The 16051-nt window shown below is 48.7% G+C and overlaps 1 protein-coding gene across 6 annotated transcripts in view; it reads right to left on the reverse strand.

The window, feature by feature from the left end:
* Positions 1 to 14643, reverse strand: part of Pcbd2 (pterin-4 alpha-carbinolamine dehydratase 2) — a 51369-nt gene extending 36726 nt beyond the window's left edge. Inside the window, exons 1-5 of one of the 6 annotated variants that reach the window (XR_015640981.1) lie at positions 14537 to 14633; positions 9411 to 9542; positions 1810 to 1930; positions 794 to 925; positions 481 to 684 (exon numbers count right to left, since the gene is read on the reverse strand). Coding sequence is in view for 2 of the 6 variants with exons in the window: in XM_087591541.1 (XP_087447667.1) it covers positions 2884 to 2925; positions 9411 to 9542; positions 14537 to 14617 (255 nt within the window). In the remaining 4 variants the exon portion in view is untranslated. Of the gene's footprint in view, positions 1 to 480; positions 685 to 793; positions 926 to 1265; positions 1392 to 1809; positions 1931 to 2678; positions 2926 to 9410; positions 9543 to 14536 lie in introns of those variants that run through there. The other 5 variants (XR_015640983.1, XR_015640982.1, XM_087591541.1 and 2 more) reach the window with 5 other exon arrangements.
* Between the last annotated feature and the right edge of the window lie 1408 nt (positions 14644 to 16051).

The following is a 16051-nucleotide window of genomic DNA, read 5'->3' on the forward strand; positions in this document are numbered from 1 at the left end:
AGTTTGATGACTGGCTTGGTAGAGGACACAGTCTTGCCCTGCTGGCCAGCAGCACAGAAGCAAACAGACTCAATCATGGTGTTTGCTGTTATGACAGGGCTAATTTTAATAGTACTGAATGACCTTTCAGTGTTCAGTGGTGACACCCAGGCTGAGTGTGGCTTTGTTTGTGTCACCTGGTAAGTATCCCTTTCTCAGGACGGTTGGGTGCAAGCGGCTTAAGGAAAGCCATTCCACTGGTTGTCCTTGGAAAACAAGATCCCTGCTTGAGCGCACCAATAAAAGAGGGTCTGAAGACATTGATTCCAGAGCTGGAGATAAAGGTCTGGCACCCGCTATGACATGACGCAGTGTGACAAGTCACCCCATAACCTCAGTGTGGCTTAGTGCCATCCTGTAAGACTCCATGGATGAGTTAGCCAGTCCTACTCTACCCCAGACAGGCAAAACGAGGCAGGGAGAGCATGCTAGCGTGCTTACAGCAAGGGCTGGAGAGGTGCTAGTGGTTATAGCACCAGCCGCTCCTCCAAGAAGACCCAGGTTCGGTCCCCAGCACTGACACGGTGGCTCACAGTCATCTGTAACTATAATCCCGGACGATCTGAGGTCCTCTTCTGAGGGCTGCAGGCACCAGGCATGCCCAGTTACCATACCTACACAAAACGCTCGCACACATAAACAAACCTGAAAGAGCATGACAGAAGAGAAAGGACACAGGACAGTCAGAGCCAGAAAGAACCTCCCTCCCCGCCCACTCACACCAGCGGACCACGTCAGTGACACACAAGCCAACCTGCTGGAATGCAGACACCGTTCTGTCCTACTGCTGCGAGGACATGACCAGCTGCACGGTTCTGACACACATGAAGCCATGTTCCTGTCACAGTCGTAAGGCAGCAGAATTCCATGCAGAGGCACAGACGGCCTGGGGGGGGAGGGGGGGATAAGACCCAAATCCTGGGGAGGCAGCGTGAAAGGCCGCTTTCCAATAGCTGCCGGCAGCTATGGACCGGCCGTTGCTCCTAACCCACTTTCAGTCTATTTAAGCAGCTCCAGCAATGCCGTCTGAAAACAAACACCTTCATACTTCCCGAACGCCTGAGCCTTATTGTCTTGTCAGCTAAGCCTAAAGCGAGCCCCTCTTGCCCACTTTATCCTGGTAACCTCAACTCAGGCACTTCGCAAACCCTAAACGCTACACCTCGGGCTTTATACTCATGAAGGCAATGTACAGAGGTGGAACTTATGTCATTGAGTTTTTGTTTATGTCAAATTTGTTTTTATTTGATAGTAATCATCACAGCACTTCTAGAAGCACGTCCGCTGATAGCAACGGTCTAGCCCCGACAGGGCTGGAACTCGCCGTGCTTTCCAAGCAGCAGGGCTATTATCTGTGGAAGCAATAAAGAAGCAGTGAACGCATCAACCCCAGCAGAATCATCTGCAAAGCATAAATCTGGAACGCCGTCCTCGTCGGCTCAGATTGCTTTTATTTTTTTTTCATTCTTCGCGCACCTGATTTTGTGCCGTCTGCGAGAGGGCAAGACAAACACTGTTGAGGAAATTATATTTCTTGGCTGTCTGACTTTTATAAAATGCTCGGGCTAATTTCTGTAAACATGAGATTTACTGCGCGGGCAAGAAGAACCGATATAGTCAGAAGCCCATTTTTATTAAAGGGTGGCGTGGTGAGCACAGCGGTTTTTACGCTGTGCGGCATCAGTTACCTTACTGACACCTGTTTTACATTTGCCCCCGGCCAGTCTGTGTGCAAAGTCTACTAATACACATGAGCGCTACACCTGTTACCTGGTACGAACAGCGGAATCAAGAGCCCCAAGACAATGCCATCGGCTGCAGCCCCCTTCCTCAGTGGACAGCAGCACCAGCGTCCCCAACATCACTTGACATCATCACACAGGCCCTGAAACTGCCAGGAAGAAAGTCTAAGGTGAATGCCAACGGGAACAGACAACTTCCATAATGCTGGGCTAAACTACGGCTATCTCTATTCTCCAAGGAAAACTAAGGAAGCCTTTATTCTTCAAAGATTTCTTTCACTTTTAGATAAAGTGTGCGTGTATGGATGTGTCCGCACCTGAGTGCAGGTACCTGAGGAGGCCAGAAGAGGGCGTGACAACCCCTGGAGCTGGGGTCACAGTGCTTGTGAGTTGCCCCATGTGGGTGTGAAGGCTAAACCCAGGTCTCTTAACCGTTGAGCCAGTTCCCAAAGGACACATCCCTGTTTCTGTTTTACTGTGGTCACAAAAGCCATCAGTGGGCACTTTAAACAAAAGTACTGTCTGGGACAACCATGAACTTTCAGCTTATCCCGTCAGAAATACAAACACCAGCCTCTCCTTTCAAACAAAATGACACTTTCCGCCCACACGGGAATATCACCTCTGTGGCTGGGGGCAGAAGACAGGGTACAGAGGGCCTACCATCAGCATCAGATAGTAATAACGGACTCGCACCTCTGATGTGCACAACAAGGAGCAAACAGCAAGTGTGTTTCCACGCTTGCAGCCAAGGCCTCCATTAACATACTGCCAGGGACTGGGACTCTGAAGAATGGGGCTCCCATCGGACTTTCTTCTGGTGTCAGGAGGCCACTGAGGTCACCGAGGAGCTTCGGAATGTTAACCCTAAGCCTTCTACCAATTCTTCAGCACAAATTTTTTTTTATAAATTCTCATTTTATTTTTATAGCATGTAAGTATTTTGGTTACATATATGTCTATACGCCACATGCAGGCCTGGTGCCTGCAGAAGCCAGATAAAGGCATCGGATCCCCTGGAACTGGAGTTACAGATGGCTATGAACCACCATGTAGATGATGAGACTTGAACCCGGGTCTTCTTGAAGAACAGCCAGTGCTCTCAGCCACAGGGCCATCTCTCCAGCCACTCTTCAGTGCATGTCTTTAAAAAGAAAGTAAGCCACTTATAGCCATCCTTTTGGCCCGGCAAGAGACACATGTTACAAACCTCCAAACCACGTCTGGGTACCCAAAACACCACCACCACAGAGGGCGTGCCTACCACGAGCCAGGCATTTCCCCCGGGCGCCCCACCCCCACCCCTACCCCTCTCCAGCTCCAGCAATCCTTCAAAAGGCCACGAAGGCCAGTGCAAGGAAACGAAGTTTACCCTTTGCCTTGCAAAAGGTGTTGAACCAGCTACTGGGTTGGACAACATAAAAATGTCCCCTTTGGAAGTGAAAGCTAGGACAAGCCAGTTCATGCCATTCAATCTCAGGTGGCCAACTGCTGGCCGACTGGCGGGCCAGTAAGAAGCAGTGGTGAAGAGGCACGGGACCTCATCCAGGAACTGGGGGAGTAAATACAGCAGCTCCCAAAGCCTTGGGTCCCCATCTTTACCAGCAAGAAACCCCACAGAGCCTCCACCTCAAAGCCCTCACAGGCCCAAAGGCTCCTAGACAAGTACAGTGCCTAGCTAGCTAGGCTGCTTGCTCAGACCTGACACTGAGTGTGTGCTCTGCCTACAAGAGTGGCCCCAGGCACCCAAGGGTGAGGAAAAAAGAACAGCCTTCCCAGGGCCCCTCTGGGTTCCTTCGCTGCAGACTCCACCAGCTGGCTCTGGCAGAAGCTGCTCCCTGGGTTCTGAGACCTCACAGGCTGCCCCTGTAAAACTTAACATGTCCTCCTTTTGAAAGTTTCCTGTTCGTGGGGTTGGGGATTTAGCTCAGTGGTAGAGCGCTTGCCTAGCAAGCACAAGGCCCTGGGTTCAGTCCCCAGCTCTGAAAAAAAAAAAAAAGAAAAAAAGAAAAAAAGAAAGTTTCCTGTTCGAGCCATCATGCCCAACAGAGTTTCACGTTCTGAAACACACACCTACGCTGACTGCTAAGTGATGTTTCTGTTCCTTCAAGCCTCTGCAGGTGACAAATGCCCAGAGAGTTTATGTCAGTTACAGCCTCTCCCTCCTTGGGTCCACACCAGCAGAAAAGCAGAACTCCTTTGGGGATGCCAGCCCCACCCTCTCTGGATCCAAGCACTTTGAACGCTGAAACTCCTCGCCTTGAGACCAAAACGCCTCAGTGTGTCTGTCACTTTCCAGCGCCACCGTGCTACCGAGATGTACTGCAGAACCAACAGATGGTACTAAGGGTAGACAAAGCAAAGATGGGACAGCCGTGGCCACTTCGCCAACTATACCAGAGGAAGCCGGGGATTTTCCCATTTACAATCAGCAAGTATGGATACCCGTTTAAAATATCAAATGAATTTAGAGTATATGGGACGAGCCACCTTTCACAATGAAACCTCTCAGAGGATGCTGGCTACTTATTATAGCAAAGCCTAGGAGAACCCTAAGCTTAGCAGAACAGGTTTTTTAATCCAAGGCGAGATCACTGAAGACACTCTGAAAATGCATGGCTCGTTTTCCGCAACAGTAAATGAAACAGAGGACAAAGCCTGGGATACCGTGTGACACACGCTAATAAGCAAGCCACTTAAAACCCGTAACGCTCAACCAAGTGTAAGCCCTAAAGGCTGTATTTTATTTATTGTTTTGAGACGTAGTCCCATGTGGTCCCCACTGGTCTTGATCCTTTTGCTCCCAGCTCCCAGCTACCAGGGTGACAGACGACGCCACTGCGCCTGGCTAAAAGACTTTATGTGGCACTGGAGAGATGGCTCAACAGTCAAAAACACTGGTGGTTCTTGCAGAGGACCTGGGTTCCATTCTCAGCGCTACACAGACGCTAACAACCATTTGTAACTCCAGTCCCAGGGGATCCGTCGCCCCGTCCTGGCCTCTGTAGGCCAGAATGCATATGTAGGTGTAGTACACAGACATACACACAGCCAAAACACTCATGCATGTAAAATACAAACGAGCCTCTTTTTAAAAGACTTCACATCATAAAATGAAAAGACAAAAGAACCGAAAGAAACAGCTGGGCCTAAGTGTTGCACATCTGTAACCTAGAACCTGGGCATCAGACAAAAGGATCAAAAGTCTGAGACTAGCCTGAGCTCCCTGGTGAGCTCCCGCCTAAACAGAAAGAAAGAAAGAAAGAAAGAAAGAAAGAAAGAAAGAAAGAAAGAAAGAAAGAAAGAAAGAAAGAAGGAAAGAAGGAAAGAGAGAGAGAGAGAAATGTATGTTAACAATTTAAACCTGAAGGGGTTGGTTAACTCAGCGGTCAAGAGCACTGACTGCTCTTCCCAGGGTCCTGAGTTCAATTCCCACAACCCCATGGTGGCTCACAACCATCTGTAATGGGATCCAATGCCCTGTTCTGGTGTATCTGAAGACAGCGACAGTGTACACACATACATAAAATAAATAATTAAAAATAATTTAAACCTAGAATGTGGAGGCTAGGCAGATGGCTCAGTAACTAAGAGTGCTTGCTATGCAAGCATCAGAATCTGAGTGGGGTGTGTCTGTGTCTGTGTCTGTGTGAGAGAAAAACATAACTTCCTGTTTTGGCCTTGGCCTGTGTGGCACATTGGTATAACTACACCTGCACCTTCACACACACACATACACGCCTGAGAACAGAAAAAACAGTAGAGGCCCATGGAGGTTTGAACAGTCCTGCATACCCAACTTGCACAGAAGCAGGCCTGTATCTAGTAGGTTAGGACCGCCAGAACCTAGGTGTTAACCCCACAGGCCTTGCTAGCTGGATGAGGAGAACAACAGCGTAACACATGGAAGGCCCTGCTTTTGAGTCCTAGCAATGTCAGCCTTAAAAACTGAAAAGCCACCACCACGTGGTGCACACCTTTAATCCCAGCACTTGGGAGGCATAGGCAGGAAGATCTCTGTGCATTCAAAGTCAGCCTGGTCTACAGAGTAAGTTCTAAGCCAACCAGGAAAACATTGTATCTGGAAAAACAAGCAAACAAACAAACGGGAGCAAAGGTTAACAAGAGCCTCCCAAGTACCTTCTGTATTTGCCAGCTTTCTTATTTCTGTGACCAAATACCTGGCCAGAAGCAACTGAGGGAGCAGGGGCCTGTTTCTGCTTCTATTTCCTCAGGATACTACCTGTCATGACAGGGGGCTGCTGTTATGGTTTGCCCTGGAGTTATCCGCTGCCCCAAGGACTCAGGTGACTTCATCAGAACCTTCTCCCCATTTGTAAAATACAGGTGAGGGCAGGTACAGAATAGAAGGAGGCCTGTCATTGGTCGAGAAGGAAGGATGGGCGGGAGAAAAGTTTGAGAGAACATGGAGGCTGACGTTAAGATTCCACGCTGTGGGGCTGGAGAGATGGCTCAGCGGTTAAGAGCACCCGACTGCTCTTCCAGAGGTTATGAGTTCAATTCCCAGCAACCACATGGTGGCTCACAACCATCTGTAAAGAGATCCGATGCCCTCTGCTGGTGTATCTGAAGACAGCTACAGTGTGTACTTATATATAATAAATAAATAAATCTTTAAAAAAAAAAAAAAGATTCCACACTGTGCCTTTACAGGTTGTTATGAATGTTCTTAAGGGATGGATGTGTACAGGGCTTTGTATGTCTAGGTGGGCAATTATATCTTATCAATTGGATCAGATCAGAGGTTGTTGTGTTGTGTGTTCTTTCTTTTTTTTTTTGGTTCTTTTTTTTTTTTTTTTTTTTTTTTTTTTCTTTTTCCGGAGCTGGGGACCGAACCCAGGGCCTTGCGCTTCCTAGGCAAGCGCTCTACCACTGAGCTAAATCCCCAACCCCTGTGTGTTCTTTCATGTGCAGATTTAAGTGTAAGAGAGTGTTGGACAGCTAGTCTGGGCTGTTACTGAGTTGGGATGTGTGTTTCTGTCATGGTGGCAACATGTCTTGGGAACTGGATGGGTAGAGAGGTTGCTGCCAGGCTCAGAGAGAGGCCTTCAGCAGTGTGATATGGGATGGAGCAAAGTGGGTGAGACGCTTTGCTGACTGAGTTTAAGATATCTACCAGATATCTTGCGGCACCGCGGTGCCAGATCTAGTGAGGGATAAAAGACAGCATTTTATTTTATATAATTTCACAACAACAACAGCAGCGGGAGCGTTTGCATCAGCATCAGGGACCGCAGACTCACACTAGTGCTGCTCACCCTCTCCTTAGTTCAGAACTACAGACCTTGGGGGTCACTGCCCACATTCAGGTGAGTGAGGTCTCCCTTCCTCAGTTAAAAACACACATCCCAACTCAGTAAAAACGCTCTCATCAAAACACACGAAGGTGTGTTCCCACGGTGATTCTAAAGTTAGACATCGGGCGAAAAAGATGGCACCCGTGTTTCGTTATTCTCTGAGTGAGGAAAAGCAGGAGACGATGACATCTGCCCACAGTCAGGCAGGAGAGGGATCAGTGCCACACACCGGAAGCCCCTGCTAACCGGCCAATGCCTCTTTCTCCATTTAGCCCTATCTCCTCTGTGTAGTTTCCCTGAAGGTGAGACTCATAAGGGCTGACTCACAGACCTGCCCTTCTCCTAGCAACACCAATGGAGGGCAAAGCTGGTTCCTCCGAAGGTTCCCAACCTGTTAGAGCAAGCTGAAGCTCACCACCAGGTCTTTACCGCTCTTCCTAGGATGCTACGCACAGTGTGTCCTCTCCCTCTCAGCGACGATGAGTGACAGGGCCCAACTTGCCAGTCCCTGGTGTGTTCTGGTTGTGTGGGTAGGAATAGCCAGTTACAACACCGATGCCAGCTCTGGCCTCTCTCCTGGTAGAAGTCACAGAGCCTGCTGGGAAGCGAGTCCCAGACGTAATATGGACGCTGGCTCCCCTGCCTGAAAGCTGAATTGAGAGGCCTAGGCTGTGAACCATGACAGTGAGCGATGCGATGTGACGGTCACCCAAGATGACCTGCACAGCTTCCTTCCCGGCCTGGCTTCAGTGTGCTGGAGGACCGACTCAGGGCAGGGCCCGAGGCAACACCACTGTGAGTACTTTAAGCCACATGTTCAAGCCCAATAAATTAGCCCAGGCTTAAAGGAGTCAAGCTGTACACATGTAAGAATTTTAATAAGCTTGGAAAAGGCTACCTGGAGCTACGTACGGTTTACTGTACCAATGAGTCTCCCTGCCACCAGCCAGCGTGCTAAGCCCCTGACAAGAGCTGTAGAACTTGGGAGGCGGCTTTCTCAGGAGTTGGGGACTTGCCGCAAACGGCTGCCAGCCAGACGACAGGAAAACAGAACAGGGCAGGCAACTGAGTAGAGCCAATGGCATTCACGGGGGGGGGGGGGGAGCGGGGGGGGGGGGACCTGCCAAGGGTTCCTCTGGTGGGAACCCGGTGCTCACACACCCTTGTAGAAGCCAGCAAACACTGCAATCAATGTCTACACGGTAATCAACGCCTGTTTGTGCTCAGAACCAAGTTATGCACAATGGATAGCTAAGCAAACACGGTCTCTGACTTCTAGATGCCAACACCTAACATAAATAAAAACAATAAATCTGCCCGAGGGATTACCAAAGTAATTGAGCAAACACGAGTCAGTCCAAAAGCAGTGACCTCACGCAGAAGCGGTGAAGTAATCTCGAAGGGTAAGTCATGGGAGACGACTCTCTGAACAGGGTGGGGCCCCAACAGAACAGTTACCTGTGAAGGTTGAGTCTCCCTGGGGGAGGTCAGAGTTTGAGGAAACGTTCAGGGGGCTGGAGAGCAGGCCAGAAGGGGGCGGGAAGTGAGGTGCAGCTTAGGAGGGAATTTAGGGGCACAAGTACAAGGAGGTTTTTTTTTTTTTAAGTGCCCTGAAAGAGTTGAGATAGCAAGAAGCAGAATATGTTTCTCAACTGGCTTTATTCATGCCCCCTTCTAGTATACAGAAGACACTCACATCCTTATCGAGTGTTACTTAAAATTCAGAAGAAGACTAAACCTCTTACCCATCCCTCAATGGAAGCTGTAGCAGCTTCAAAATCTGATACGCATTCGTTCTCATTCTGTCTCCTCCCCCACCGTCTCTCTGCCTGTCTCTGTCTCTCTGTCTCTCTGTGTCTCTGTGTCTCTGTCTCTCTATCTGTCTGTCTCTCTCTTTCTCCTTCCCTCTCTCTTTCTCCCTCTCTTCCTTCCCCTCCTCTCTCTCTCTCTCTCTCTCTCTCTCTCTCTCTCTCTCTCTCTTTCTCTCTCTGTTAGATAAGGTCTCACAACTCAGATGAGGCTAGAACTCACTATGTAGTCCAGGCTGATCCTGAACTCACAATCCTGTCGCACTTTCCCAAGTGCTGGGGTTACTGTACAAATACCGTACAGTATTGATTTTCCAAGTAACACAAAGTCAACCCTTGCCCAGAGCTAGAACTGCCCAAGTCAGAGAGACAGTCTCTGTCGTTAACTCATAAGAAAGAGGGTGTAGATCCTGGTCTGCATGCGACCAGACAGGCAGGAGTCACAGAAACAGCAACAGGACACACAACCCGAACCAGGGACGTCAGTCATTCACAGGGATCACCTGGTTAAAATTTTTGAAGGAGAACTCTTTGTAGATGGCGTCTCTCTCGCTCAACTCCGACCACCCTGCTGCTTTCAAGTCAGGAATAAGCTGGCTCCTCTCCTCTGGCGTCAACCACTGCGCATCTGAAGACTAGGAAGAAAACAGATTTCCTGTGTGAAAGGGCAGGCATTTAGTTAAACTCTTCCCATAGACTTATACTTCATTAGGGAAAGATGCGGGGAAAGAAGTCTCAAGGGAAGCAAATTCCAGCCATCTCTCATGCCTCTCTTCTCAGGATAGGCAAGCTGTGTGGGCTATACAGAAGATGGCTGGTGTCCTGTCTCCTACTCTGCGTGTTGCCTCAGACTCCACAGGTCAGCAACTCTGGTTTATTACAGGTAAGACTAAGACTTCCACTGGCCTCCTGACGCCACGCAACTCCAGGATGCACAGAAGAGGCAAACAGCTTTTTTTTTTTTTTTTTTTTTTTTTTTTTTTTTTTTTTTGGTTCTTTTTTTCGGAGCTGGGGACCGAACCCAGGGCCTTGCGCTTCCTAGGTAAGCGCTCTACCACTGAGCTAAATCCCCAGCCCCGGCAAACAGCTTTTTAAGGAAGCTGCTGGTGGGACTCTAACTCCTGGCCTATACTCTTTGGATGGAAGGCCAGCACCTTTCGTCTCTAGAGCTCACTCGCATGTGAACTGCTTAGAACGGCCTGGTGCTCTGAACAGGAATGGCCTCACAGACTCCTGTCCGGGAGTGTTTGTCCCAGAGGGAGTGGCACTGTTAGGAGGTGTGGCCTTGCTGGAGGAAGTGTGTCACTGTGGGGCAGGCTTTGAGGTCTCCTAAGATACATCCAGTGGGCTTGCGGTCTCCTTCAGCTGCCTGCAGATATAGAACTCCCAGCAAACCCAGCACCATATCAGCTTGCATGCCGCCATGTTTCCCTCCATGAGGATAACGGACTGAACCTCTGAAACTGTAAGCCAGCCCCAATTGAACTCTGTCCCTTGTAGGCGTTGCCATGGTCACAGTGTCTCTTCACAGCAATAGAACCCTAACGAAGGCAGATGTCTGCTCTCTTTCATATATCATGAAAACCCTTCTACAGAGGGGTATGAAGCGTACGTATCCATGGAATTTTGTATAACAGCCTCTGGAGTCCATATCCCCTCTACCACAGGCAAAAAGTCCTTGCCTTGCTATGAGAAGCACCAGTAAAACAAACTCTTCGTGTGGCACCGGACCGCCCAGAACATGCACAATACCTGCCTGCACTGCCCACTCATCCCTGCTCTCCAGGCAGAGGTCACAACTTTGGCCATTTGGCACTTTGGCCATTTGACCTGTGCCTTTCTTTTTTTTTTTTTTTTTTTTTTTTTTTTTGGTTCTTTTTTTTCGGAGCTGGGGACCGAACCCAGGGCCTTGCGCTTCCTAGGTAAGCGCTCTACCACTGAGCTAAATCCCCAGCCCCTGTGCCTTTCTTTTTTAAAAGATCTATTTATTTATTTATTTAGTAGAGGAGAACACTGTAGCTGTCTTCAGACACACCAGAAGAGGGCATCGGATCCCATTACAGATGGTTGTGAGCCACCATGTGGTTGCTGGGATTTAAACTCAGGACCTCTGGGAGAGCAGTCGGTGCTCTTAACTGCTGAGCCATCTCTCCAGCCCCCAACCTGTGCCATTCTTAGCTAACTAAAAACACTGACCACCATGGACCCCCTACTACAAACTGTGAACACAGCTTCTCATTCCAACTTAAGGGCCTATGGCCACCTCATGCCTCACCCACCTCTACAAAGAGAATAACAATGGATGGAAACATTTAAAGGCCTGGAATCCAAAACGGGCGTTTAATGTTAAGAATTAATAGCCAGGCATGACGGTACATGCCTTTAATCCAAGCACTCAGAAGGAAGAGGCGGGGGGGGGGGGGGGGTATTTCGGAGTTTGAGGCCAGCCTGCTCAACAGATCAAGTTCCAGGACAGCCAGGGCTACACTGAGAAATCACATCTCAAAAAAAAAAAAAAGAAAAAAGTGGTTCTGAAATATCTCTGTGTCTCTGTGTCTCTGTCTCTGTCTCTCTGTCCCCTCCCCACCCCGCCGCCGCCCCGTCTCAGAAAGGGTGGTGGTGGTGGTGGTGGTGGTGGTGGTGGTGGTGGTGGTGGTGGTGGTAAGTTCTCACTAGCCCAGGCTTCGCCCTGCCTCAGCCTCCTCAGTGCTGGAATCACAGACACGCAGCATCAAACCTACTGAGTTCTGACATTTTCCACACAGACGTCCACTGTAGGAAATAAATCTCGCCTGTCTATCAAACACCTAAATGCTTTAAATCCACTCAGAGCATTTCAGGAAAGAAACAACTGTTAGCTTTTCACAGGGACCTGACAGCAAGGAAAACCATGAACACACTATGGGCTATGCTGCGGTCACCCAGAGGCTGAAGAAGGCGCTGTTTTTCTCTGGGGCTAGGCTAGTCCCAACCTTATGGGGGGGAGATCAAGCCATGCAGGACGATCATCAGGGATGCCCCCCCAAGCACCCCCAAGCACCAGGGACTGTAGACAAGACTGAAATGGAGCCGCTTCAGCCGTGTAACCAAGGGCCCTACAAAGACATGCATGGCTTCAGCAGAACCCTGTGAGGGTTTTTTGTTGTTTATTTTCTAAAGCTTTAATGACTTCTATTCTGTGTTTTGCCTGGACATACATAAGCACTGTGTGCATGTATGTTGCTGAGAGACGCCAGAAGCCATCGGACTCCCTGGTACTGAAGTTACAGGTGGTCGGAAGCCATGTTGGTGCTGGAATGGAACCCAGGTCCTCTGCAAGAGCAGCCAGTGCTCTTGACTGCTAGGCCATCTTTTTTTTTTTTTCCTTTTTTTCCTTTTTTTCGGAGCTGGGGACTGAGACTGCTAAGCCATCTTTCCAGTCTCCAGCATGGTCCTTCTTCGTAACAGCCTGGGGATGTTTTTCATAGATGTGGAGGGAGATGTAAGGAACCACAGGAGCTGGGCAATATAGGCAGTTAGCTTTCTAACTTCTTATGTTCAATGCTAACTTTGGCTTCTCTGGGTTCCAAGGTCCTTAAGTCTATACGGGGGTTTTATAATATCAAAATGCCGAGAAATGTTTGGTTTGATTGGGGCTTTGTTTTGTTTTGTTTGTTTCCTTCTGTTTTTCAAGACGGGGGTTTCTCCTCGTAGCCCTGGCTGTCCTGGAGCTCTCTCTGTAGACCAGGCTGGCCTTGAACTCACAGATCCACCTGTTTCTGCCTCCTGAATGCTGGGATTAAAGATGTGCGCCATCACCGTCCATCTGAACTTTTTGGTGCTTGAATGACTTGAAGAGATCTTTCACTAAGCATCAGTGCTGGGGAGGCAGAGGCAGGTGGATGTCTGTGTTTAAGGCCAACCTGGTCTACATCTCCATTATGAGGTGGAAGGAAAGACAGGGTTGAGAGAGGGGAAAGCGCTGAAAGGAGGGAGAGAAAGTGAGATCTTAAATGTGATGGTGCCCAACACATGGCAGCCATTCAAATCAAACCTGTTGACTCATTCCTTCCCAGACACCATAATTTTATAAGATCAGCAGCACCTCAGAGAGGAGCATGCCCTGGTGGCAGCAATCAAATTGAGCTATTTTACATGTTAAGGAAATTTCACACGGAGGGTGGTGGACAAAACGCTTATGTACTTGGGAGGTAGAAGCAGGAATGTATCGGAGTTCAAGTCAGCCTCAGCTACATGAAACTTATCCACTAAAGACAAAGCAAAATGAAATTTCATTCCTTCTTTTATTGGGAGAAAGAAACCAGGTAAGAAAGAGAGAGGAGTTTAGTGTACCTAAATACATCTGTATCGAAATTTATCTTAAGTAAATTAATTTTTTTTTTTCGGAGCTGATGACCGAACCCAGGGCCTTGCGCTTGCTAGGCAAGCGCTCTACCACTGAGCTAAATCCCCAACCCCTAAAGATTCATTTATTTATTATATATAAGTACACTGTAGCTGTCTTCAGACACACCAGAAGAGGGCATCAGATCTCTTTACAGATGGTTGTGAGCCACCATGTGGCTGCTGGGAATTGAACTCAGGACCTCTGGAAGAACAGTCAGTGCTCAACCGCTGAGCCATCTCTCCAGCCCGTAAATTAATTTTTTTAAATGTTAACTACATGCAATGACTAGACCTGGATTACGCCAGGAAAAAAATTTTTTTCCTCTAAAGTCATTAGTTAAACATAATGGACGTTATCTGCATAATTTTCTGACTTCAACAATTCTACTACGTAACAAGAAAAACTATTCTGGAAAATGTATTATAGAAATTTTACAGGAAAATAAATCATGTCTATGACTTATTCATTAAAAAAAAGTTATCGAATGGGTTCTAACGAGCGCCTGAAAATGAAATGGTGCGCTCCACGCTACATTTTCCACTAGATGGAGCTGCTTGTTAAAAAAAAAAAAAAAAAAAAAAAAAAAAAAAAAAAAAAAAAAAAAAACAGCCTCGGTTTGCTCTCCCTCCCCTCCACCCCTTACCCCCTCAATGAACAACCCCTCAGATGGTCTCACAGCACACCTCACCGGGTGCGCGGTAATCCTCCTGCCTCAGCCTCGCTAGATACAAGAATTACAAGTCACAACGCACGGCCAAAATCCGAAAGTCTGAAGTAAGAAAATTAAATGTCCCCTTTAAAAGTGGTGAGAAAAATCGATGTGCCCTTCAAAAATAGGGAAAGGGAGGTGGAGCGGTTACTAATTCTTCCTAAAGCTCTCTGACCCGAAACAACACGGTTAGCCGATCACTTAGGAGGCCACCCCAGGACCGCTTGTAGCATACAGAATGGCCACGGCCCATCATCGGCTTCACATTTAGATTTTTTTCCCCCACGACATTGTCTCCGGTGAGCAAGCTCAAAAACTACGGCTGAAACAGCCTGGGTGTTTTGTTTTGTTTTGTTTTGTTTTGTTTGAGGCAGGGCCCACTACGGAGCCCCGGCTGGCCTCGAACTCACGGATAACCCCCAGCCTGAGCCACCTCCGCGCCGGGACTGCAGCGTGGGAGCTGCGGGTCTGCGCGCGCAGCCGCTCCCACCCAGCTGAAGGAAGGCCCTGCGTCCCGCGCGGGCCGCACTCACCATGGCCGCCCCGCTCGCGCCCCGGCAGCGCAGCGCCACCAACCAGCGCCCCGCGCCGCGCACGCCCACCGCCGCCGCCATGGCCCCGGGCTGCCCCGCGCGCTGCCTGATGCGGCGCCGAAGGCCCCCGGACGGGATGGCCGCCGCGCCCGCGGGGACTCGCAGCAGACAGAGCGCCCTCCGCGGGACGAGCAGCCGGGGTTCGCGGGGCCACGGCTCCCGTGGTCAGTGTTTAAAGACCCGGCCGCCGCGCTGAGCTCGCTCCTCTCTCCCGCTCCACCATACCGCATGCACAAGTGCATCACCGAGACCCAACCTGGGACCGGTGGGACACCTAATTTCTCTTCCATGCCTTATGTTTGTACGTTAATCTTCATTATTCTTTTGCCATTTTTTTTTCTTGCGATGTAAGTGACAATAAAATTCATTTTAAAGCCCGTGGTGTGTGTCGGGGGCGGGGTGGGGGTAGGGATAACATAGCGGTGAGTTTTAAGTAAAATGTTGCAGCTCAGTTTACATCTTTTTGGTTTTTTACTAAGTAACTTTATTGTGTTCCTTTCTTGAGGCAGTTTTCATGAAGCCCAGGTACAGAGTTGCAGAGGCTGGCCTTGAACATCTGTCTTCATCTCCCAGGAGCTGGGGATTCAGGACATGTGCCACCGTGCACAACTGTTAGTCTTTTCTAAATTAGTACATTAATATTACCAATTTGCCTGGCACGGTGGCACACGCCTTTAGTCCCAGAATTCTAGAGGCAGAGGCAGGTGGAATGCTGGGCGTTGCAGGCCAGCCTGAGATACACAGCAGTCTAAAATACCAGTATGTTCTTATTTTTATCTGTTTTACAGAGAATTTGGCAAAGGGATATATTAAAGAGCTCATTTAACATTGGTTTCACAATTGCTAGCAGTCTTATATCCCAAATGGACTTAGAAGAAAAGAATAAAGGCTCAAAATAACCTAAAATTTAGACTTCTTTTGCCTGATTAACAAGATGTTAACAATCTAGAAAAGCAAGACTCAGGATAATCTGAGGGTGCTGGTCAGGCAGCACTGACTTAAAATAACGTGGGTAACAGCATGGATTCCTTAAGGCTCATGCCTAAGGATCTGGTACGGGGGTTAAAATTAAAAGTCTTATTATATGTTTATGAACATGGAAAATATTCTTGAAATGTGTATATTAAAGTGAGGATTTTTTCCAGGACATGAGGTACAAGCCTGAATCTCAGCTTTCAGGACAGGCATGAGGACCTGAGGTTTGAGACCAGCCTGGGCTACCGCTTAGAACTGAAAACAGAATGGTAGGGGGTGTTAACAAAGTGGTGGCCCGTCATTTTCCCACCTTCACGCCACTGTCTGAAGCCATGGCTTCCCAAATCTAGTCATAAAGCAGCAGGAAAAGGATGGGCATGGTGGAGGGACATCAGAGGCTGAGCTAGTGTCTCAAACACTGGACAAAGTGACCTCAACAGTAATCTATCAACCCAGGTACAGTGGCACTCGCCTTTAATC

This window comes from Rattus norvegicus, chromosome 17 (assembly GCF_021556685.1).
Source record: "Rattus norvegicus strain SHRSP/BbbUtx chromosome 17, alternate assembly SHRSP_T2T, whole genome shotgun sequence".
Taxonomy (NCBI): Eukaryota; Metazoa; Chordata; class Mammalia; order Rodentia; family Muridae; genus Rattus; species Rattus norvegicus.